General features: G+C 41.9%; 2 protein-coding genes across 9 annotated transcripts; one reads left to right on the forward strand and one right to left on the reverse strand.

The window, feature by feature from the left end:
• The first annotated feature begins 731 nt into the window (after positions 1–731).
• LOC139545055 (intracellular hyaluronan-binding protein 4-like) lies at positions 732–4,079 on the forward strand. The gene is made up of 8 exons (XM_071352432.1): positions 732–1,196; positions 2,117–2,258; positions 2,486–2,602; positions 2,678–2,755; positions 2,838–2,924; positions 3,077–3,242; positions 3,369–3,536; positions 3,752–4,079. Exons 1-8 carry the CDS (start codon positions 926–928, stop codon positions 3,815–3,817), a joined length of 1,095 nt encoding a protein of 364 aa, XP_071208533.1. The 5' UTR covers positions 732–925; the 3' UTR covers positions 3,818–4,079.
• Positions 4,080–4,540: 461 nt separating this feature from the next.
• Positions 4,541–24,693, reverse strand: LOC139545054 (dual specificity protein phosphatase CDC14A-like). 8 transcript variants are annotated; one of them, XM_071352425.1, is made up of 17 exons: positions 24,405–24,692; positions 22,546–22,636; positions 21,741–21,816; positions 21,359–21,451; positions 21,135–21,211; positions 17,959–18,025; positions 17,765–17,827; positions 17,590–17,677; positions 17,035–17,265; positions 16,733–16,871; positions 16,317–16,479; positions 16,061–16,158; positions 9,077–9,124; positions 8,873–8,959; positions 8,419–8,587; positions 7,949–8,014; positions 4,541–7,671 (listed from the first exon to the last, which is right to left on the reverse strand). In XM_071352425.1, the coding sequence occupies exons 1-17, from the start codon at positions 24,511–24,513 to the stop codon at positions 7,651–7,653; spliced, it is 1,686 nt and encodes a 561-aa protein (XP_071208526.1). In that variant the 5' UTR covers positions 24,514–24,692; the 3' UTR covers positions 4,541–7,650. The 8 variants fall into 8 exon arrangements, 7 of the variants coding, with proteins under 7 accessions (XP_071208526.1, XP_071208531.1, XP_071208529.1 ...); XM_071352430.1 differs by lacking the exon at positions 8,419–8,587; XM_071352428.1 differs by lacking the exon at positions 7,949–8,014 and having other exon boundaries at positions 24,405–24,691.
• Between the last annotated feature and the right edge of the window lie 74 nt (positions 24,694–24,767).

The raw sequence follows: 24,767 nt of genomic DNA on the forward strand, positions 1-24,767 counted from the left end.
ATTTCGTGAGAGAAATTGCCAAGAAACTTAAGTTCTCATACAACGCTGATTACTACTCCCTTCACAGATCAGCGCAACTGCCTCTTTATTGTCCAAACTTTTCATAACTGTGACCTTAATTGCCTACTGTCTGTAAGCTGTTAGTGTTTTAACAACCGTTCCACAGGTGCATGTTCATTAATTGTTTATGGTTCATTGAACAAGCATGGGAAACAGTGTTTAAACCCTTTACAATGAAGATCTGTGAAGTTATTTGGATTTGTACTTATTATTTTTGAAAGGCAGAGTCCTGAAAAAGGGCTGAGTTTATGTGCTCTAATCCAGGGTTCCCCAAACTCTGTCCTGGGGCCTCCCTGGGTGCACATTTTTTGCCATAGCACTACACAGCTGCTTCAAATAATCAAAGCTTGATGATGAGTTGGTTATTTGAATTAGCTGTGTGGTCCTTGGGTAAAAAACAAAATGTTGCATCTGGGGGCCCAGGACCGACTTTGGGCAACACATTGACTATGACACTACTGTCATCAATATGTCCACTCCTATTTATAGTTTATCTCATCATCTTGATAAAACAACTTGTGTTATGTTGTGATCATGAGATAAATAATTCGTAATCTCGACATAATAATTATTTGATTGTTGTCCTCTCTGGGCTTTCTTGATAAATAGAGATGGTTGTAAAAAAGAAAACTTCTCCTTTAAGAGTCATGAATATTAAACATACATGGGCGAGGTCTCTTCTAGTTCCCCCACGTGAAACCATTTAAAACTTACGACCAAACTATATGCGTCTACTAGGTGTTTAGCAAGTTCATGTAAAATGCACGTTATACCTTAAACAACGTGTGGGTTGACTTCAGCAGTTTAACTATATTCGCTACTTTATGAGTACTGTGTGGTAGCTAAATTAGCAAGCTACATTTCCATGGCTTTGAAGTTGATTGGCGTTTCCGAAAATGCAGCAATGCTCCCGGACGACTACGGTTGTGTGGTGGCGAATCGTTTCTGTCAGCTTGTGGATGACGAGGCCGACCCGTTTGACTTTATAAAACAGGCCGAGGTACAAAAGGAGAAGAAAAAGAAAGCAAACCAAATGACAGTGAAGCCTAAAAAACCTGGACAGAGGGAGTCCCAGGGAGATAGGCGGGTCTCCGTTTTAGCCGACAGAGAAGACAACCTGCCAAGAAATGAAACAGGCAGGTGGCTAGTTTAGTAGGTTAGCTAGCAAAGTTAACTAATGGCTGGCACTGCCTAATTGGCTAGCAAATAAATGCGCTTGCGTCTTTTCTGTCAAAGTGAAATTGTGTGTAGTGCACATGGATTCATTTAATGAAATGGCTACTAGCTAGACACCAAAGAAAGTACTTGGTAAAGCCTGGTTCGGGAGTTCTTTCACGTCAGTGAAGAGGGAAAGGATGCCACTGAAGCAGACTAGAGATGCACCCTATAATGTGTAAAGTTACAACAGGAATCTGTTCCAAAAACTTCGTGAAGTACAAGGTTGCCGACAAACGCACACAAAGTAGCATGATCAATTCACCTAGCTAACTAGCTGCCGAATAGGCATCAACTCACCACCTAAGTTAGCTTATTCCTAATGTTTGGCCATAGTGAGGACAGACATTTTTTGGAATAAACGTGGTGAGTGAAAATTATGAAATGGCACACTCCTTACCCGGTATCTTATTCGGCCACTTTACAACTTTGTATGCGTTTGGCAACCTGGTTATTTACGAAGTTTTTTTTAAACATTCCTGTTGGACCGTTCCACAAGTTAAACCCACCCGTATGGTTGCATTGACGAGCATAGAGGGCGCTGTGATTCTACCCTGAAAATAATTAATGCCACTGCGTAATTCTGGCAGTCAGGCGTGCCTAGTCCTATTTCTAAATGGTGTAAATCCAGTTTTCAGTTGATTTAGGTGCTTTCAGCACTGTGCTGATGCTCCAATGTCATTCAGAATGAGTGGCATAACAAATGGGTGATGTTTCAGTAGACTAGATATATTGGCATACAATGTTATTGTCCACTCAGAAACGCGTCTACAGTAAATTTGCCTTATCTCTAGATGATGCATGACAAATTTGACAATTCCATTTCAATCTCTGTTTTCAGGTGCTAAGTGGTCTGCCCGAGGGGGAAGGGTCCAGAATGAGAGCAGAGGGGTGGTGGAGGCTGAGAGTGGCGCAAGGCGAGGTGTCCTTGGGGAACGCAGGACCAACCAAGAGGAACACCCACTGGATTACTCCATCCAGAAGTAGGTCCCCTTTCTGTGGAGATGAGAATGTTCCATTTGTCACTTGTTCCATCGCCTTCCTGGCGTGTGGCTATCCTATGAGCTTGGCCAAAGAAGCCTAAAATGTTTGACACTGCAAATGCCATGCTCAAATGAAATGTTATTTCATTACTTTGTCATTTAAAAAAAAAATGTTCTCATATGGCCATCATTAGGACCTTTAACTTTCTCCACTTATGTTCTCTCAGGCCAGCTCATTATGCTTATGGCCAAGTTCAAGGAGGTGGAGGCGGCTACAGAAACATGGATACTACCGGTAACTTCAACCTGAGAGGCAAGAGAGAATATGAACCCCACTGTGGAACGTGAGTGTTTATCAACGTTGCAAAGTAATGTCATTGTTTACCACATGGTAAATGTGAAGTTTTCTTGTCTTTCAGAGGCATCTCCCTTGAGGAGAAGAGAGGAGGACGTGGGCCCTGGAACAGGGGCTGTGTTCAAGACCCTATTTCCATGGGGTGAGTTTACTACCTGTTTGATTATTTGACATTCTAAATCCTAGCGATGGATGGTTTAGCATGGTTACGATCTTATCTATAGTGATGTAGGGGTGATTGTGAAGCCTGATGCAGGAGGCATCCCACCTGAGGCCGGTCAACAGCCAGCAGCGATGGCGGGAGAGAATCAGTGAGTCACCGCACACAGGGGTGAATCCAACGCATGCCCTCCACCACAACTCAACTTTTGGGGGTGATAACAAAATCAATAGATACTGGGAAGATGCACAGTGCAACAGGTTTGTTTTTAGCAGTTTTATTTATCCCTGCCATTCATCACAGCCTATCGGAGGGTGATGTGGTGGTCCAAGTTGCCATGGAGATGTCTCTGGATGAGTGGAAGGCCCTGCAGGAGCGGAGTCGCCCCAAGGCAGAGTTTAACCTCCGTAAGCTGGACTGCAAGGTGCCCTCCAAGGCCAGAGTAATACACAAGTCCAAACGCATTGAGGTGAGTGACCCCTTCAGATTAGAGCTGTGGAGCTTGACCTTTGGCAGGACCCATAAGCAATTTGGCATTTATTTGTGTAAAAGTTGTCATGTTTCTGTTGTCTACATTTGGCATTTCCTCTCCTAGAATTTGAAGGCGGAGTCTGTGGAGGAAGAGGACTGCCACTTCTCCAGTCTGCGCAGGTCTGCCAATGACATCACTTCCCACTTGGAGTTCAACTTTGGCAGCCTGCTGCGCCCCAGCCGAGGGGGGAAGGAACAAGGCAGGGGGGAAAGAGGGGGGATGACTGAAAGGGTAGGTCTTCTTTCCTTCTCTCCTTTTATTTTTGAAGTGAATGCTGCTGGCAACGGTTTGACCATTTCCTGGTAAAAACATATTTTTATTAAATACAATGATGGATTATTTCTTTATGTAATTTGACCATTTTGTTAGGTGAGAACTTATTTCAGAAGCATAAGAAGAAAAAAACTATCCCACTTGTATTAATGTCCTGTTGTGCTTTTCTCCAGGCTTATGTCTTAGCCCCAAACCCAGAAGACCCTGATGACTTCCCTGCATTGGCTGTGGGGAGATAAATTATATGGTGATTAACCTAATACAATTTGGGAACTTATACATGGTGTGCCTTTAAAAAAAAAAATATATATGTTTTGAGATTAATTATATTACAAAGGATTCCCTGTTTACATTTGCCTCCTGGTGAAATGGGTTGCTCTCTAATCTAAGCACTGTTTGTTGCTATGCCAACACTGGTCTTGTGTACATTTGTTATTTCTCCTCCTGGCTTGTGTTCTGACTGAAGCAATGTTCAATAAGACCTGTGACAAATGCACTGATGGCTGGTGTCTTGTCTTACTCTGTTCCTCTTAAGGACACGGCAGCCCAACAGTAAGGTTGGCCTTGCACAGTGGGTGTCCTGCCCCAGACAGAATATTGGCAGTCCATTTTCTTATAATTTTCCAATGATAATACATTTAATAGCCACTGTTCAACACCCAGGTGTGATCTACTGCGAACGGCTGACTGTTCCTGTTGATCTGTCTTGTACTTTACACACTTGTGTCTTACCAGTTAGGGGTGTTCTGTGGTGACTATGATGTACAGCTGCAGACAATGTTCAGAACCTTCACAGCACACATGAACAATTCTCCCCTGTGATCAGCAACTATCTACACCTGTTCTCTGCTAGCACAATTAACTGTATAAGACTCAAGTACAAAGCTTGGAAAACAATGAAATGCACTAGTAAGGGGTGTCCAACAGAGTTCAGTTTGTAGAATAACAAAGACAATGGTGTGTACAAGTGGTGTGATTTTATTTTAAAACTGGTATACTCCATGTGCATGATAATCACGAATGAGGTGTCCCTTAAGGACTTATTTTTTTGTAATACTTATCTGATAGTATGGTTCACGAGTACAAAAATATTTACAAAGTACAAATCAAATGTTTTCAGTATATCAAATGTGACTTATTTACAGTTAAGTACAGCATCGCAACAAAAATACAGATGAGAAGCTTCACTGGGTAAAAGGGCATAGAAATGCAGACAAACCAGATATTCAGTGTGGCATTGTAGTTACATTTCTAAATGCAACATTCAGAAAGATACCCCCTAGACTAGACAGCCTTCTTGAACAAGAAAAATGACTTGAGCTAGGCTTTTCACAACTTTATCTACAAAACACTAAGCAACTGGGCATGAAATTATCCTTAAAGGTTCAATCTGAGCGGTGCCTAGCTCTGAAGGACCTTTGTCAACAAGCAAATAAGACATATTAGTCTGACAGTTCAGGATTGCTGTGGCAACTTTCAACGTAAACAAGCAGGCAATGCTTATGTACAGGTAACTTCAAAAATAAAGGAGCCAAGTGTTTTATAGGGCCACCCAAACGGCGTCAATGTGCCTGGGCAGATATTCTACAAAAGTGGACCTGGTGACACACCCGCTATGCTCTGCTGAGACCCCTCATACATGACCCTAAGCATTATGGGATGTTAATTGCCTCATTAACTCAGAAACCTGAGGCGTATACTACGTACCTGGTTTGAGGAGTTAGCTTCCAACTCAGGATAAGCAGAAGTGGCTCATCTTTTAGCCAGGTACATTATGCTGCAATGAATGATTCAGAACTAACCTGCTCCGGGACAGGCTAACTTCATTAATACACGTTTAGGACCAATGAAATAGATTCTCTCGCAAACATTGTAATCACCTTTATATGAGGGATGACTGATTTTAAATATTGTATTAATCAAATGTATATTAAAATACCTATCACATATTTAACGACAGGATGCATTTGAAAGTTCAAACAGTAACTTTTGTTTGACGTTATACAATTATTTTATCCATAGGAGTGGGGAAAAGGTTGTGTGCATTTTAAGTAATACAAGACAGACAGCACTTCTAATAGCCTATTTCACATTATAAACTGGGTTGTTAAAGCCCTGAATCCTGATTGGCTGAAAGCCGGGGTATATTTAAGCAATAAGGCCCGAGGTGGTGTGGTATATGGCCAGTATACCATGGGTAAGGGCTGTTCTTATGAGCAACGCGGAGTGCCTGAACACGGTCCTTAGCCATGGTATATTGGCCATATTTCACAAACCCGAGGTGACTTATTGCTATTATAAAACTGGTTTCCAACGTAATTAGAGCAGTAACATTTTTTTTAAGTTGTCATACCCGTGTGATACGGTCTGATATACCACGGCTGTCAGCCAAATCAGCATTCAGGGCTCGAACCACCCAGTATATAATAGACCGTATACCATGGGTATGACAACATTCATTTTTATTGCTCTAATTACATTGGTAACCAGTTTATAACAGCAATAAGGCACCTCGGATTTGTGGTATATTGCAAATATACCACAGCTACAGTGGCGTGTATTCATGAATGCCAGGCTTCCCCAAATATTTGACCTCAAAAAAAGGATATAAAATAATTTCTTTCATCTGTGTTTTCATAATTTGATGCAAGCAAGCATTTGGCCTCCCTTGATAAATGTTTGTTATAAAGGCATTAGCACAACTGTGGGTTGTCCTGGTGCAGCAAAACAGGATGCACCTGAGCTCAATTGAGTCTCACAGCAAAGAGTCTGAATACTTATGTAATTATTGGTTTTATTTATTTGCAAAAATTGTCTAAAAACCTGTTTTGCTTTGTCACTATGCGGTACTGTGTGTAGATTGATGAGAACAATAAATAATTTAATACATTTTTGAAAAAGGCTGTAACGAAATGTGGATAAAGTCAAGGGGTCTTAATTCTTTCCGAATGCACTGTATCACAGTGGCGTATGAATGAATGGGTTAAAAGCAAACAACGCAATTATCACAACATAGGTTGTAATATGGCTTTTTTCCCCTGGCTTGGCTTCCTCAGTGAATTTACCCGCGCACGCTACTGCACGGCTAACACAGAACACAAACCGGCTGCGCGCGTGCATAAATGTATTTTGTCCTCCACACCAAACGCGATCACGACACACAGGTTAAAATATCAAAACAAACTCTGAACCAATTACCTAAAATTTGGGGACAGGTCGAAAAGCATTAAACATTTATGTCAATTTAGCTAGCTAGCTTGCACTTGCTAGCTAATTTGTCCTATTTAGCTAGCTTGCTGTTGCTAGCTAATTTGTCCTGGGATATAAACATCGAGTTGTTATTTTACCTGAAATGCACAAGGTCGTCTACTACGACAATTAATCCACACAAAACAGTCAACCAAATAGTTTCTAGTCATCTCTCCTCCTAGGCTTTTTAAAAACTTTATATTGCGATTGGCAACGTTCATAAATTAGGTGCATTACCGCCACTGACCTCGTTCGTCTTTCAATCACCCACGTGGGTATAACCAATGAGGAGATGGTACGTGGGTACTTGCTTCTATAAACCAATGAGGAGATGGGAGAGGCAGGACTTGCAGCGCGATCTGCGTCACAAATAGAACTGACTTCTATTTTAGCCCATGGCAACGCAGACGCTCGTTGGCACGCGTGAGCAGTGTGGGTGCAATAATTGAATAATATAGATTTCTAAATTTATTTTGCAATGCTCACGCACGCAGTCAGCCTGTGAGCTGGAATGTGAAGCAAACTGAAGCTAGCTGCCCCTTTGCTTTCAATATATTTTGAATCCCTCAGTTACTCAAGGTTTCCTTTAATTTGGCAGTTACATTTGAAATGGCACTATTCCCACTACTTATGGCCAGGACACTGAGACATTACATTTCCTCATCAACATCCCTTAAAATCAGCAATTGACTGGACTGGTTCAAGTAAAATAAACCCAGTCCCTCTTAAGAAATGAAAACAAAAATCTCAATTTGCAGGAGCTGCAGGTAGACTGTACTCCCTTAGAATTCCAGATCCTCAGGCTCAGCGCAGTAGAGGAGCTCTAGCTTTGGGTATGGAGTGACTGAAGGGACAGAAAGCACACAATTACACCCAGGAAGAGAGAAATGGGACATACAGATCATACACCTCAAAATGCTCAATAACACTACATTGGCTTCTATTCATTAGACCCTAGGGGTAAAATAAATTGCCAGATTTTATTATGCATGCAGTCTGTCCCTTATAATAGTAATAAAGGACTAAATGAAAAGGAGAAGAGGTTGACTGGCGACATTTTGCACACTAACAATAGCATAGAACAGAGCAGTGAGACGAGGATAGAAAAAGGAAATAGATACCATAGTCTCGTAAAGCGCATTGATTGTAAAGAACATCGAGTTTTCCGTCCTCTGGACACAGTGTGTCTGTTAAGAGGGAAATTACAAAAAAGAAAACAAGGGAAAGGAAAGGGACATGTGATTCCCCTTGTAGAACAATGATTCATGTTAGCAGAATCCCAAACAGCCAATGACAGGTTGCCGGTGTCTGAAAGCAAGGAGACCGTGTGAGCAGTAAAGTCCAGAGAAGCTATAGCCAGTCATACTTCTGGATCAGCCATTCTAATAAAACATGCAAGGAGCCATAGGGAGTGTGAAGCGCTGCAGAGTGTTCCAAGTGTTTGAGCTGGAGCGTTGAGAGCTTGAAAGTTTTTGGAAGATCATGTGAAATGCTCAGTTAAGCAGACCTTGGTATGTGGAGGACCAACAGAGTAGGAGAGAGTGAGGTTGAGCCCAGAGAAAGGGGTTGAGGAGAGGCTAGGTGGGCTTGCCTTCTGAGGGGCCTGCAGCATGTTTAGGTTCGGCAGGTTGCCTGTGCTGCCTGCGTTGGTGGCTGTGTCTCTATGGCAGCCACTGGACTCACAGCACACTGGCTCTCTGTCGCTGGCCACTACATGCATGCTGCCTAGAGACCTGGCTAGTCTGGAGCTGCACAGGGAGCTGGCGGAGAGGAGGGAACGGGTTATTGGAACCATGAATGGCTATGGCTGGGTCTGTCCAGTTTACTTACACACGTGTCAACTCTTTTCTGTATGACTGAGTAAACAAAGAGTTGCAACACAAGCCATTTAATATGAATATACAGCTAGTAAATAGAATAGTGCCCGAGCCAAAACTTAAGTTACACACACCCAATATTAACTTTCACATAAATCATGCACTGCTGTCAATGAAAGTAGTAGTCTGAATTCTCTAGGACGGCTCATTGGGGACATTGCCACTAACCTGCCCCCCACACTGTTGGCAGGCAGCGAGGATCTGGTTCTCTTCCTATTGTCTGAGGCATCAGGCCCACTAGACTGCAGGAGAATCCTGAAGCAGACACACAATTCACACTTTAATGGTGATGCTCAACGTCCTCAATGGGTGTGTGTGTGTGTGTGTGTGTAGAAAGTGAGTGTGTGAGACATTCAGGATGTGTTTAAGTACCTTAAAGACTGCGATGAGGACCTGGTGTGAATCTTGTTCTCTTCTTGTCTGTAAATAAACACAAACACAATATTTCAACACCAACAGCAAGTGAGGGGGAAAGACAGGAGGAGATTGAGACCACAGCTTGGAGATGCAAAGACTGAAGGTGGGAGGGAGAGAGCAAACAGGCAGCAACTACAGAATATTCCAGAATTCTAAGATCATTGATCCATGTACATTTAATTATTCTTGTAATGCAATGGAACCTTCATTCATTAACCTAAGGCCCTGAGAGATTCAAATTAGTTATCCCCAACTTTAAAAGTTTGACGCAAATGCGAGCGGAATGTGAGGCAATAAAAGCATTGTTGTTTCCTCAGGTTCTGGAGGTCTGAGAGGTCAAATATAAAGCTAGTTGATGTATTAGAGCACTTAATTATTAATTTGATAAATATCTCCTTTGATCAATTAATTGAAGTGCAACATTCAGTGTTGGGTGGAAGGGATTTACATTGGCGTTGCAGCGAAGGGAACCATTATTCCAAAACAGAGATTCAAGGAGTGAAATGTAAAGGCTATGGTTATTACTTGCCATACTTAAAGTTAAACTCAGGACAATCATTGTCAGCCAAGGAGGACACAGCGTTATAAATAACAGACCATCGAAATGTGATTCCTGCCCTCCTCATTTTCAAAAACATAAACTTCCTTTGCAGCCAGGGTGACAAACGTGTAGCCGGTTTAGAAGAAGTGTAAAGTGAGGTGAGGATGGGGGGCGGGAGACAGGGCCAGGCACATAAACTGGTGTGGAGGGGGTAAATAAAGGAAGGGATACACTTACAGCATTCTCAGTTAGACTCCGGAAGGGGGAAGGGTTTGGGGGACAGACTGGCAGGAGAGCTCAGTGAAATCCTAACCCGTCTATACAGAAATGCAGGATGGAAGAAGGGAAGCCATACACAATCCACCACAGGGCAAGGCTACACAGGGACGAGAGCAGCATGGCTACCAACCATCTAAGAGGGGGAAAACATCCAACAAACAGAACAGAAACAAAAACATGACAGAGAGAAAGGAAGGATCGACAGAGAATCTCACTTTTTCTCCCCCCCACGGACTGGGTCAGGCATAGCCAACAGCAACGCCCCATCATGAGTGCTACACATCCACTAGCCTGGGTGACAGACCCTTTCTACTAAAGCCATCTGGTTGTCTTGCTTGACAAAGTAAGAAAGTGGTATTATTACATGCTGAAACTGTTAGGCACCCAGGCTACATATTCACTAGCAGAACCAGGCTAACAAGTAAAGCCTTTTCACATTACACCACAGCAGAAAGGGGTACCTGCAAGGATTTCACTAACTACTCAAGTCTCACCTAAGGTCTGGCATTGATTTTAGACAACTTCTTTTCCACAGCATGCTAAAAGTGTTTCCCAAACGGTGGACTGGGACTTTGACCCTATGCAGTGATAATAGCACCTTTCAGAGTCTACCATCTTCTGTGTTTGCAGAGGTATAGGCCTAAGAGTGGTTTAAAAATGGGGAAACACGAATGCTTGCTTCTAGTTTTCTGTAAGACTGACTTCAATCAAAGACACGATGCATATATAGGCCTAGTCACCTGAAGAAAATCTTCATGTGTGTTCATATATATATATACACACACACACACATACATACACACAGTTGAAGTCGGAAGTTTACATACACCTTAGCCAAATACATTTAAACTCAGTTTTTCACAATTTCTGACATTTAATCCTAGTATAAATTCCCTGTCTTAGGTCAGTTAGGATCACCACTTGTTTTAAGAATGTGAAATGTCAGAATAATAGTAGAGAGAATGATTTATTTCAGCTTTTATTTCTTTCATCACATTCCCAGTGGGTCAGAAGTTTACATACACTCAAATAGTTTTTGGTAGCATTGCCTTTACATTGTCTAACCTGGGTCAAACGTTCCGGGTAGCCTTCCACAAGCTTCCCACAATAAGTTGGGTGAATTTTGGCCCATTCCTCCTGACAGAGCTGGTGCAACCGAGTCAGGTCTGTAGGCCTCCTTTTTCAGTTCTGCCCACACATTTTCTATAGGATTGAGGTCAGGGTTTTGTGATGGCCACTCCAATATTTTGAATTTGTTCTCCTTAAGCCATTTTGCCACAGCTTTGGAAGTTGTCCATTTGGAAGACCCATTTGCGACCAAGCTTTAACTTCCTGACTGATGTTGCCTCAATATATCCATATAATTTTCCTTGCTCATGATACCATCTATTTTGTGAAGTGCACCAGTCTGTCCTGCAACAAAGCAGCCCACAACATGATGCTGCCACTCCCGTGCTTCACAGTTGGGATGGTGTTCTTCAGCTTGCAAGCATCCCCCTTTTTCCTCCAAACATAACGATGGTCATTATGGCCAAACAGTTCTATTTTTGTTTCATCAAACCAGAGGACATTTCTCCAAAAAGTACGATCTTTGTCCCCATGTGCAGTTGCAAACCGTGGTCTGGCTTTTTTAATGGCAGTTTTGGAGCAGTGGCTTCTTCCTTGCTGAGTGGCCTTTCAGGTTATGTCGATATAGGAGTCGTTTTACTGTGGATATAGATACTTTGTACCCGTTTCCTCCAGCATCTTCACAAGGTCCTTTGCTGTTGTTCTGGGATTGATTTGCACTTTTCGCACCAAAGTACGTTCATCTCTAGGAGACAGAACGCGTCTCCTTCCCGAGCGGTATGACGGCTGCGTGGTCCCATGGCGTTTATACTTGCGTACTATTGTTTGTACAGACGAATGTGGTACCTTCACGTGTTTGGAAATTGCTCCCAAGGATGAACCAGACTTGTGGAGGTCTATAAAAAAAATGCTGAGGTCTTGGCTGATTTCTCTTGATTTTCCCATGATGCAAGCAAAGAGGCACTGAGTTTGAAGGTAGGCCTGGAAATACAGCCACACCTCCAGTTGACTCAAATGATGTAATTTAGCCTATCAGAAGCTTTTAAAGCCCTGACATAATTTTCTGGAATTTTCCAAGCTGTTTAAAGGCACAGTCAACTTAGTGTATGTAAACTTCTGACTCACTGGAATTGTGACAGAGTGAATTGTGAAATAATCTGTCTGTAAACACTTGTTGGAAAAATGACTTGTGCCATAAACAGAGTAGATGTCCTAACCGACATGCCAAAACTATAGTTTGTTATCAAGATATGTGTGGAGTCATTGAAAAACAAGTTAACGACTCCAACCTAAGTGTATGTAAACTTCCGACTTCAACTGTATATAGGCCTAGTCAACTGAAGAAAAGCAGCATAATATATATATATACATATACAGTGGGGAGAACAAGTATTTGATACACTGCCAATTTTACAAAGCATGTAGAGGTCTGTAATTTTTATCATAGGTACACTTCAACTGCGAGAGACGGAATCTAAAACAAAAATCCAGAAGATCACATTGTATGATTTTTAAGTAATTAATTTGCATTTTATTGCATGACATAAGTATATGATACATCAGAAAAGCAGAACTTAATATTTGGTACAGAAACCTTTGTTTGCAATTACAGAGATCATACGTTTCCTGAAGTTCTTGACCAGGTTTGCACACACTGCAGCAGGGATTTTGGCCCACTCCTCCATACAGACCTTCTCCAGATCCTTCAGGTTTCGGGGCTGTCGCTGGGCAATACGGACTTTCAGCTCCCTCCAAAGATTTTCTATTGGGTTCAGGTCTGGAGACTGGCTAGGCCACTCCAGGACCTTGAGATGCTTCTTACGGAGCCACTCCTTAGTTGCCCTGGCTGTGTGTTTCGGGTCGTTGTCATGCTGGAAGACCCAGCCATTACCCATCTTCAATGCTCTTACTGAGGGAAGGAGGTTGTTGGCCAAGATCTCGCGATACATGGCCCCATCCATCCTCCCCTCAATACGGTGCAGTTGTCCTATCCCCTTTGCAGAAAAGCATCCCCAAAGAATTATGTTTCCACCTCCATGCTTCACGGTTGGGATGGTGTTCTTGGGGTTGTACTCATCCTCCAAACACGGCGAGTGGAGTTTAGACCAAAAAGCTCTATTTTTGTCTCGTCAGACCACATGACCTTCTCCCATTCCTCCTCTGGATCATCCAGATGGTCATTGATGGACGTTAAACGGGTGTCCTGACTCTCTGAGGTCATTAAAGATCCCATGGCACTTATCGTAAGAGTAGGGGTGTTAACCCCGGTGTCCTGGCTAAATTCCCAATCTGGCCCTCAACCATCACGGTCACCTAATAATCCCCAGTTTACAATTGGCTCATTCATCCCCCTCCTCTTCCCTGTAACTATTCCCCAGGTCGTTGCTGCAAATGAGAACGTGTTCTCAGTCAACTTACCTGGTAAAATAACGGTAAAAAAAAAAAAAAAAAAAATTGGCAAACTTCAGATGGGCCTGGACATGCGCTGGCTTGAGCAGGGGGACCTTGCGTGCGCTGCAGGATTTTAATCCATGACGGCGTAGTGTGTTACTAATGGTTTTCTTTGAGACTGTGGTCCCAGCTCTCTTCAGATCATTGACCAGGTCCTGCCGTGTAGTTCTGGGCTGATCCCTCACCTTCCTCATGATCATTGATGCCCCACGAGGTGAGATCTTGCATGGAGCCCCAGACCGAGGGTGAATGACCGTCATCTTGAACTTCTTCCATTTTCTAATAATTGCACCAACAGTTGTTGCCTTCTCACCAAGCTGCTTGCCTATTGTCCTGTAGCCCATCCCAGCCTTGTGCAGGTCGACAACTTTTCCCTGATGTCCTTACACAGCTCTCTGGTCTTGGCCATTGTGGAGAGGTTGGAGTCTGTTTGATTGAGTGTCTGGACAGGTGTCTTTTATACAGGTAACAAGTTCAAACAGGTGCAGTTAATACAGGTAATGAGTGGAGAACAGGAGGGCTTCTTAAAGAAAAACTAACAGGTCTGTGAGAGCTGGAATTCTTACTGGTTGGTAGGTGATCAAATACTTATGTCATGCAATAAAATGCAAATTAATTACTTAAAAATCATACAATGTGATTTTCTGGATTTTTGTTTTAGATTCCGTCTCTCACAGTTGAAGTGTAACTATGATATAAATTACAGACCTCTACATGCTTTGTAAGTAGGAAAACCAGCAAAATCGGCAGTGTATCAAATACTTGTTCTCCCCACTGTATATAGGCCTACACACCTGAGGAAAGGCTTCACAATGTGTGTGAATACAAAATCACCTAATATATATATATATATATATTAAAGTAATAAATAAGTAAAAAATGTATTTTAAAAACTTCCAAATGTTGTCCCACAGAGAACACCAAGGGCATGTCACAATCACGTGTAGGCTACTATCATAAGTCTGTAAAGGTCCCTGTGGCAGATAGTGGTCAATTAAGGATAGAAATTGAGACTTACTGGCAATAAGAGCAATATAATTCCAAAGACAAGAGTACAAGGGACAGAAGAAATAGCCTTTGGTGCTTGAACCTTTACTACCACAAGAGTCCGAGGGATTCTTCCAAGATAGATGTGGGTTTGGTTCAATAGAGGACTTTTAAACAGGAGGAAGCAAGGCTTGAACAGTACACAGGCACTGACCCAGTCACAAACACAATGGAAAAATATACATTTGCTGCATTTTACATTCAACCCGGCCCAATACATATTACACACATACAATACAGAGGCCATGCATGTCAAAGGTTAAATCATGCTTTTAGTCGTGCATTTGTAAAAAAAAAAAAACTGATCACACAGTCAATGTTGCATTGTGCATTTTAGTCCTTTTCACAGAGAGAGAAAAAAAGGTAGCTAGATTATGATTCAGTTTATTAGGAGGTTAAGGTTTGGCCTGCGATTCACAGCATATTGGTGTATCCATGATGGAGAAACTCACATTCTGTCTCACATCAACAGTACAAGAAGTCCTACAGTGGATTCTCACCCTTGCTAGCCTGTGCAGATCAAAGCAGCACGTGCCAGAACAGGTGACCAAAATCATTAATCACATTATGCATCCATCCACTGCCTACCTTATCGTACCGCGGTCACCCAAAAGCCACACATCCATTGGCATGGCACAATTTAGACAGGAAAATGAAGCTAGTCAGACAGGAAGTGACATGCACTTACCTCCATTATACAAAACCTCACTTCCTCTCTCTCTGTGTTTTTCCCCCCCCTCTGTCTCTCTGCTACATTTTAAAATGCAGACACTCCAGACAGCACTCTGGCCACACGATGCCTAAGAGGCTCCAGCAATGTACTACCGCCTGCCTGCCACGGGATAACAAAACCCACAGCCATAGGTGTACACAGTTGCCTACAAACTGTCCATGTTGGCACCAAATGTTCCACAACAACAACATTCTCATTTGGATTCTCATTGGATTTGCCAACATGGGACCCTTTAAAATAGCAAATCTGGCACCCATTAAAATAGTAAACTATGCCTAGCCCACGTGGGCTAGGCATACTTCACTCGGCATACTTTGAATGACTACTTTCAGTCATTCATCATAGCTAGTATAATCAACAATCATTCCGTGTTAGGATCCTGAGTGGCAGCTATATGGTATGGTTCTGAGGCAGTGCAGTCAGTGGAAAATAAGCCATGATTACTAGACCAAATACATGGCACAAACAGAACAATCTGACTGTTATTTTAAGGTAATTAAAGCTGTAAAACTAAGCTAAACTCCATTCAACCCAAAGCCTGTAGAAACCCATAGTAGATGGGTATAATGGGCAAGCTATCTTGAGGCAAAAATCAAATACTTGTCACCCAAGAAGGCATGGTGGGGCTTGAAATGACCTGAAAAAAGGAAACCCTACAACAATATCAAAGGATCTCAAGTCATAATCCAGATGAAACCTCAACTTCCTCTAAACATCAAAATGACTTGGATAAGCTGACTACACAGGCTGCTCCTATCCCCCACCCCGAAACAAGTCAGTGTGATGCATGGTGGGAGTTGTAGGCAGATCAGAGACTTACGATAGGGAACCTGTGGATGTTCTTGCCTGCCTCTTGCTCTTCAGGGCTCGCAGTTTATCACCCTGGGTGATGCCATTCCTCTCCTCATCGTCACTATACTGAGGAAGACAGAAGACGGAGACAAACGTTCAAAGAATGTGTAAAAAAAGAAAAGGAGATGAATACATTTGCTTACCATTCCCTCCCTTCTTTACGTGAAGGTATATTACATTTCTGCATATCAAATAAAACCAGAAAGGATTTCCAAAATTCTCACCAGTTCTGCCTCTTCCTTTTTGGACCCCCTGCATTTGTTGCTGCCGTTGATAGTGATGTCATCAACCCCCGACAGTATTCTGGTGACGGCCAGCTTGCCGTTCTCCTGCTCGTTCATCTTCTCCCGGAAAACATCTCCCTCCGACCACAGGCTGATCTGCTTACTGCAGCATCGTGAGAAAAACAGCAATCAAGATGTACATCTCCCTACAAACATATTGGTTACTGATCAACAATTGACACTCAACTCAATCAAAGAACTCCCAGAACTGAAACACTTGAGTTGAATTGAGTTAGTGCTGGGTTGGAACAAAAGCATGCCTGTGACTCCCCAGGACTAGAGCTGGTGACCACTGATCTATACAGTAAAATCCGTCACAACAATGGATTGAATCTAGATAAAAATCAGACACATACTCTTCCACAAAGTTTTGTTGTGGTCCGATGACTGATCCAGGCCGGCAGATCCTCATCCAGGCGATGGCCTCAGACGCAGTCAGACGGTAGTGCTTCATCATGTAACAGCCTATCAGAGTGCCTGTTCGACCCAGACCCGCTGAAAAATGTCGGCATTGGTTAAATACATAGTTATTGATCAGACTTTTGGTGCAAATCTTACCCATTTGTTTGGGACAGAGGCCTACACATTGTGTTGGGGATATGGCCTCCAGCCCTCCACTCCAGATGGTATAAAAGGATAACGTAATGAGGTCTTGTACCTTTGCAGTGAACAGCGATAGCTCCATCTGCGTTCTCACAGATGTTGAGGAACTTCCTGACGATGGAGTCATTTGGCGTGCTTCCGTCCACGAAGAAGAGGTCGTGGTGCTCGAAGCCCATGTCAGTGAAGCGCTTGGCATCGTACATCTTCTTGTTGAGACGGACGATGGCTGTGATGTTGTGTTTCCTGAAATAAGGAAAGTAGGCCTCGGGGGCATGGAGAGGGTAACCTGGAGAGAGAACAAGGGTTTTGTAGAAAGATGCAATTGAAAAAAAATACATACAAAAAAATGTGTACACCTGAAGTAACATTTGTGCACAGATGTGTAGCTGAAGTGTACACACAGTGTATACTTGTAAAATGAACAATTATTTGATTACGGTCTGTGACTGAAATATTGCATGTTATTCGATATCCACTTTGCAAGTATAGGCTACTACACAGTTTAAGGGAGGTCATTTCCCAGTCATTCTCAGTAGGGAAAATATCCCAATTTGGCAGCATGTCCTTACTTCTCAGATTGCAGAAAGCTAATGTGGAGGGTTTCACATACCGTTCTCTATTTTGCTTTTTGGATGAGGGCCACTAAACGCTAAGAACTTCCCAGGAATAATCCAGTTGAAATCTCCATTTTCTGCTCTCTGCAAAAAAGAGATGTGGACAGAATTATGAATCACTTATTGATGTTTGCTCAACTTGCATTCTGAAGTATGATAATGAAAACGGACCTCATAATGCTCGTATTCCTCCACATCAAACTGGGAGAAATCAAGCCAGCCAAACTGCAGAGCCTGAAGAGAAAATGAATGGAAGTTAGATTTCCATGCTCCGAATAAAATAAGGCAATATTTCTTAAATGTCATAAATGTGCAGCTGCAAATTAACTTGTTAGTCTAACATCAGACTGACTGAAGCAGTGTACCTTGTATATGGCGCGCAGGCAGTCTAGAATGTTCAGATTGTACATACAAGTTCCAAAAGAGGCATCTCTGTTTAAAACAAACCAGAAACAATCCAAATCAACTCCATCTTTTTAAAGCATTCATACCACATGTATAAGTAGAGATGCACGATATGTCGGTGAACATATCGGAATCGGACGATATTAGCTAAAAATTCCAACATCGGTATCGGCCAATGTCTAGTTTAACGCCCAGATGTGCAAAACCGATGTCAAATAATGTACATACATGACGTAATGACGCCACGTAAAATTATGCGCTACACGTGCAACACAGCATTCCTAACCTAGCCCACAATGTCTGCTGCGTGGATCGAGCAGTCAAGCAGTCATTTGAAAGAGTAACACAATTTCAACGAGACAAACCATTAAAGCCAAGATAATGGAATTCATTGCCCTTGACAATCAACCATTCTCTGTCGTGGGTGATGTTGGCTTTCACCGACTGGTCGAGCACCGGTACACACTACCAAGTGCTCTATTTTTCAGATGTTGCCCTACCGGAGTTAACACAGTAATAGCGTCACTGCTATTAGCTTCACGACATACATACTATGGAACACCGTTTGGGTCTTTGCGTGTCAAAAAAGATATAGCAGCACTGTCAAAGCTGTACAAAAAAGTCTGCAAACAAGCAAACACCGGCCACGAACGATGTGTTTACAATACCTACCGCCTTGGTAATAAAGTATAATTTGTTTGACCGCAACCTCTGGGGTAGCTCGCACCAATACAACAAACCTGAAAACAATGACCAGTAGAACCTGCAGTCATTTTCATTTTTCTTAGCAATGATTTAGGAATCCTTGTGAGTAAGTATTAGCTAGGTTGCCACTTGTTGTTCACCTATTGAAATTGAACTTCAGTTCATTAAAATGAATAGCTAGCCAGCTACTTAACCCTGTTGCCCAAAGCTAACGTTATAAGCAGCCAGCTAGCTTCATCGGGCTAGTGAGGTTTGACCGCACCAGGCTATGTGTTGTGAAGCTAGCCACAATAAGTATTAGGCACAAGTGGAATTTGCGGTTTGCCTTCAAAATAAAAGTCTGTAATGCAAATGATTACAAATAGTAGAATTATGCCCTACTTTCATTTTGAAGGCTAACCGCAAAGTCCACAATTTCTATTTTTTTCACCTTTATTTAACCAGGTATGCCAGTTGAGAACAAGTTCTCATTTACAATTGCAACCTGGCCAAGATAAAGCAAAGCAGTGCAACACAAACAACACAGAGTTACATATGGAATAAACAAACGTATAGTCAATAACACAACAGAAAAAAAGTCTATATACAGTTTGTGCAAATGGCACGAGGAGATAGGGCAATAAATAGGCCATAGTAGCAAAGTAATTACAATTTAGCAAATTTACACTGGAGTGATAGATGTGCAAGTAGAAATACTGGTGTGCAAAAGAGCAAAAAGGTAAATAAAAACAATATGGGGATGAGGTAGGTAGATTGGATGGGCTATTTACAGATGGGCTGTGTACAGCTGCAGCGATCGGTTAGCTGCTCAGATAGCTGATGTTTAAAGTTAGTGAGGGAAATATAAGTCTCCATCTTCAGCAATTTTTGCAATTCGTTCCAGTCACTGGCAGCAGAGAACTGGAAGGAAAGGCGGCCAAAACAGGTGTTGGCTTTGGGGATGACCAGTGAGATATACCTGCTGGAGCGCGTGCTATGGGTGGGTGTTGTTATCGTGACCAGTGAGCTGAGATAAGGCGGAGCTTACCTAGCAAGGACTTATAGATGACCTGGAGCCAGTGGGTCTGGCGGCGATTATGTAGCGAGGGCCAGCAGACAAGAACATACAGGTCGCAGTGGTGGGTGGTATATGGGGCTTTGGTGACAAAACAGATGGCACTGTGATAGACTGCATCTTGTTTGCTGAGTAGAGTGTTGGAGGCTAATTTGTAAATGACGTTGCCGAAGTTGAGGATCGGTAGGATAGTCAGTTTTACGAAGGTATGTTTGGTGGCGTGAGTGAAGGAGGTTTTGTTGCAAAATAGGAAACCGATTCTCGATGTAATTTTGGATTGGATTAGCCACTATTGTGGCTCATCCTTACTGTGGCTAGCTTCACATAGATGGGTCCGAACACCATTATTCAAATAAGAACTATCTTATAAATTAGGGTTATTTTAGATGACACCTAGCTATATAGTTAGCTGGCTAACTATATAGCTACTGAAACAGATTGTCGTTTTGCTATGTTTTTGGGGAAGAACATTGTTTGCATTCATAAGCAAGCTAGCTTTTTTTTTTTATGACCAGCACTGTAAGTGTGCGAGACAACTTTACCAGCATATGTATCGATGAATCGTTGTGACATATGAAATACGAGTGATAGTGTAATCAATGTGTAATAACTACATAAAAAATTTATGAACCCGTTAAATGATTATGTGACGTGCAGTTATAGTCAGGTCCTGATTGGTCAACAAGCTTATTTGACACGTCAAAGACGTAGAAACACGTCAAAGACATAGAAATCCTGGTTGAAAATGAAACGACTGAACAAATGAACAACGAAACAGCACAGCAAGTAAGTGAAAGAAATTGGTTTTGATTATGTTTTACTGGTAATGGGGACATACGTAAATGCCAACAAAATAACTTTTTGGTCAGTGTGGTGTGTGTAACCTTTATTTAACTAGGCAAGTCAGTTAAGAACAAACTCTTATTTACAATGACGGCCTACCCCAGCCAAACCCGGACAACGCTGGGCCAATTGCGCGCCGCCCTATGGGACTCCCAATCACGGCCGCATGTGATACCGCCTGGATTCGACCCAGTGACTGTAGTGATGCCTCTTGCACTGAGATGCAGTGCCTTAAACCGCTGGTCCATGTGTGTTTTTTAATTGTTTAACTTTACTAGAATGCTTAAAAGGCCAATAAAATGTTAAATATCGGTTATCGGTATCGTTTCTTTTGGCAAGGAAAATATTGGATATCGGCCAAAAAAGTAATATCGGTGCATCACTATTTATAAGGTATAAATACATTCAAATTACAGCTCCAGACAGCATGATAAAAACTTAATGACATTGATCAATTGTCATAGACTACTTTCTAACATGTGCGCTTGAGAAGTTCCTCACTCTGAAGTTCTCCTTCAGTGTGTGTGTGTGTACCTGAAGGACAGGTAGGTAGAGTTCCTGGACACCAGTAGACTGTAGGCTTCCTCTGGCGTCTTCTGCAAATGCATCACCTTCAAACAAAAATGGAGAAACTACTAATGGATAGCAACATTTTAAATGAAGATACACAAGCACTTTTAGTGCACGGCAACATGTAATCCATCATGACTCAGGGCTATCAATGGGTATGACTTCTCTGCTGAGTGAGAAATACTTACTGCATATGAACCAATAAGATAGGCAGCATTGGCTTGTTTCTTATTATCTCCACAGGTATAGAAGACTATCTTCTTCTTTGCTAGTGTGAATGACTGCTCCAGATGTGGTGAAACGACAACAAAATAACACTGTTAGCCAGGCTTACAATTCTGCACATCATTACACACATCACTACTTGGCCTGGACATCTCTGAAATCTGAAATCAATGCCTTACAAATCACTCCCTGTTCTAAAACCCTGCCAACATTCTCTTCAGAATATACAAACATTACCCCTTCTCTGACTAGTGTGACATAACTTCTATTTGGTTAGGCTGAGAAAACTTGACTATTAACTGTCAGTTCTCTGTCAGCGTGTTTGTTGAGGTTGAGTTTCTTTACCTTGAGCTTTTTAGTGAGTTTGCAACAAAAGCGATAGAACATGGCCAGGTTGAGCGGGCCAAAGTCTGCATAGAAGCTGGGAGAGAGAGAGAACACAAGGCACAGGCAGGTTAGGTTGACTGTTAAAGCCAAGTTTCATTAGAGACTATTCAGAAAAGTCCAACGTTGAGAATGTTGCAGATAGATTTTTTTTTTGCATGATCACCTATTCTCTGTGACTTATCTACATTATATATTCATATGTGAGTGTTCTGTAATGTTGCGCCAGTCTTTAACTGTCCAATAGATTTAATCAATTAATCCACTACCCAAAATGAAGCCCCAGATGAAGACCTATGGGTGGAGACATTTATTGTGACAATAACCATATTTCAGAGCCTGTTTCACTATGTGAACTTCACTCTTAGCTGATGAACATTCATACACCACTCCTGCTATCAGTGTTCTAAACTTTTTATAGTGTTTTATTATAGCTCATAAAAACAATACAGTATGCCTACTATTAGTGGGACCAAGATAAGATACAATTAAAATTGACAACATGAACTCCCTTTCATGATTGAGAAATAAATATATTTTATTTTTATGTAAACTTTTCATCAGGGAGCCATACTGAGACCAAGGTCTCTTTTATAGATGACCTCCGAATTACAGAAAATACACACATCAAAATATTAATACATAATGCATCTGCAATGGCTTATAAAACTGACTGAGCAGATATCAAAACAATATACTAGTGAATTGCAAATGGCACAGTATTTTGGATATGGTCTACAAACATCCTGTAATATAAAGTACCCACTTCTCATATGACAGCTCTTCGTCTATGCAGAAGAAATGTCTGTCAGCTGTGCTTTTAATCTTCTGCTGCAGTATGGCGAAATACAGTTGATCTTGAGAAGAAGAAAAAATATATACAACAAGAAAGGTGGTTTTAAAAGCTTTGCTTGGCATATGGACAGTCAAACAAACATACAACGTAGTTACAACTGAATGTTTGTTAATTGGGACAATGTATGGACAAAACAAATGGTACACATCCTACACGTCGCACGTGTCAGTTTGAATTTGAATTTCCCCCGGAAATGCCTCGACGGACTAAAGTCAACAATCTGCAGGTTTTGTTTGCTTTCAGAACAGCACTTACCTTTGACGATTTCAATACTTTTACTTGTGACATTGTCCTCGGTCATTCTGATAGCGACTTGAGCCAACAATAAGTTAACAAATCAAGTTTAACGGCAATTGCTTGCAGTCTTTACTTTATAGACGCACCTAAATAATAACTTAAACGTCTGTCATAGGCACAGACCAGCACAATAACATACACACTCAGTAGGTTAAACAAAATCTATTTTCTATATCCCGTGAAATTAAAACGCTCCACTGAAGCGAACTGCATGTGGTATAGACTACCACTCAAAAACCATAGAAAATTTGAGATAAAAAAAAAATAGCCTAGCATAATGCTTTGCTGGGCAAGGGCTATAAATGTGTCTGCCGTCCGTCTCAGTTAACGAAATCTCTCAAGATATACTGATATGACAAATAAAACGTGAACTGGCTTAGCGATGAAAAATAACTGCCCGCATAGGAGAGGTGCTACGTACTCTGCTCAAACTGAGTTTTGAAGGAAACTCATAAGCGCCACCCTCTGCAACAATGTAACGCTCTCGCGTAACGTTATTGGTTCAAGGAAACCGTGAACGCTACACAGTTGCATGGTTGGCAGGCCAATCATCCTACATTCTAGCTTGAGGATTTTTAAAGTTCACTTGAGATTCTAATTGGAACGCTGCCCAAGCCGTTGCTTGGAGATTAGTTTCGCTTGGCCAATATAAATATATTTCCTACTTTGACGGAACACTTGTGAGGGATGGGTACGTTAGATCAAGCGATGTGTTGAATTCATTGCAACATTTTTTCTTACCAAGCTATAACAAAACAATAATGTTTGGTTGGTTCTACAGGACTGTAGCTTATCACGCAGGAGGTAGCCCGACAAATAGCCTACAATTGACGTATTGTTTCTGTGTGCAAGAAACTCAATGAAAAATAACAAGTGAGACAACTTCATTTAGTGCTGCTCGGTTTATAAAAACAGCCTAATTATCAGCCTTTTGATTCGGATTTATTTTAGCCTATGCTCATTTCGGGGTCATAAAGGATTCTGCATTCTCTGATGCTTATGGTCAATATAGAAATAGGCCTAGACGAAAATGATTAAATTGGGGTATATGTGATCTGACTGCAGCATTGGTCACTGCATTTACGCAGCAGCATAAAAATGCATCCAAATGTAAATCAGGAATAGTCACAAGAGGATCAGTAAAATATAACCTGCATCATAGAAACTCTAAATTAGTTGTTTTTCATTCAGGCTGTCATGTCTGACATGCCATCAAAAGGCGGACAACGTAGTGTCCCAACGATAATATGTAGTCAATACTGTACTTCAATGCGTTAGCGATTAGGAACCGATGGTGTCGCCATTTTAGGTCAAAACAGCTGCAGGAAAATCAATTGTAGGTCTAATAGTCAGCCACATCTTATTATCTGCATTCAGACACCGCAAGGCCAGGTAGCCTATTGTATTTGCACAAAGCTTGCTCTAAACAGAGTAAGTAGCCTACGATGGGATCCATTCCCCCAGTCTCTTACCTGATATTATACTAATGTAAATATCTGACTTTGGCTCCGCCTCCTCTCTCTGAGCTGCAAAACGCTTTTTCCTTGACTCGGGTCGCCTCTTTTCGCTTTTGCGCTTCATTCTCGCTTTTAAGCATGCACTGCCAGCATCTCCAAATCACGCAATAAGATCTTCTGTCTGCAGTGGGGTTGTCCTAGTTTTCGGTGCTTTATTTGATGCTCTCTTTTGCTCTTTAGCTACGGTGTCATCTGAAACGCAGTTGTTCGTTCTCCCCTCAGTTTTTCCTCTGGTGACGTCTGTGAACGGGCCAGTTTCTAAGCCCCACTTCTGTGACGTAAGAGGTTGCCAGCCCCTCACTAGTCACTAGTGCTACA

The sequence above is a fragment of the Salvelinus alpinus genome, chromosome 19 (genome assembly GCF_045679555.1).
Source record: "Salvelinus alpinus chromosome 19, SLU_Salpinus.1, whole genome shotgun sequence".
Classification (NCBI taxonomy): Eukaryota; Metazoa; Chordata; class Actinopteri; order Salmoniformes; family Salmonidae; genus Salvelinus; species Salvelinus alpinus.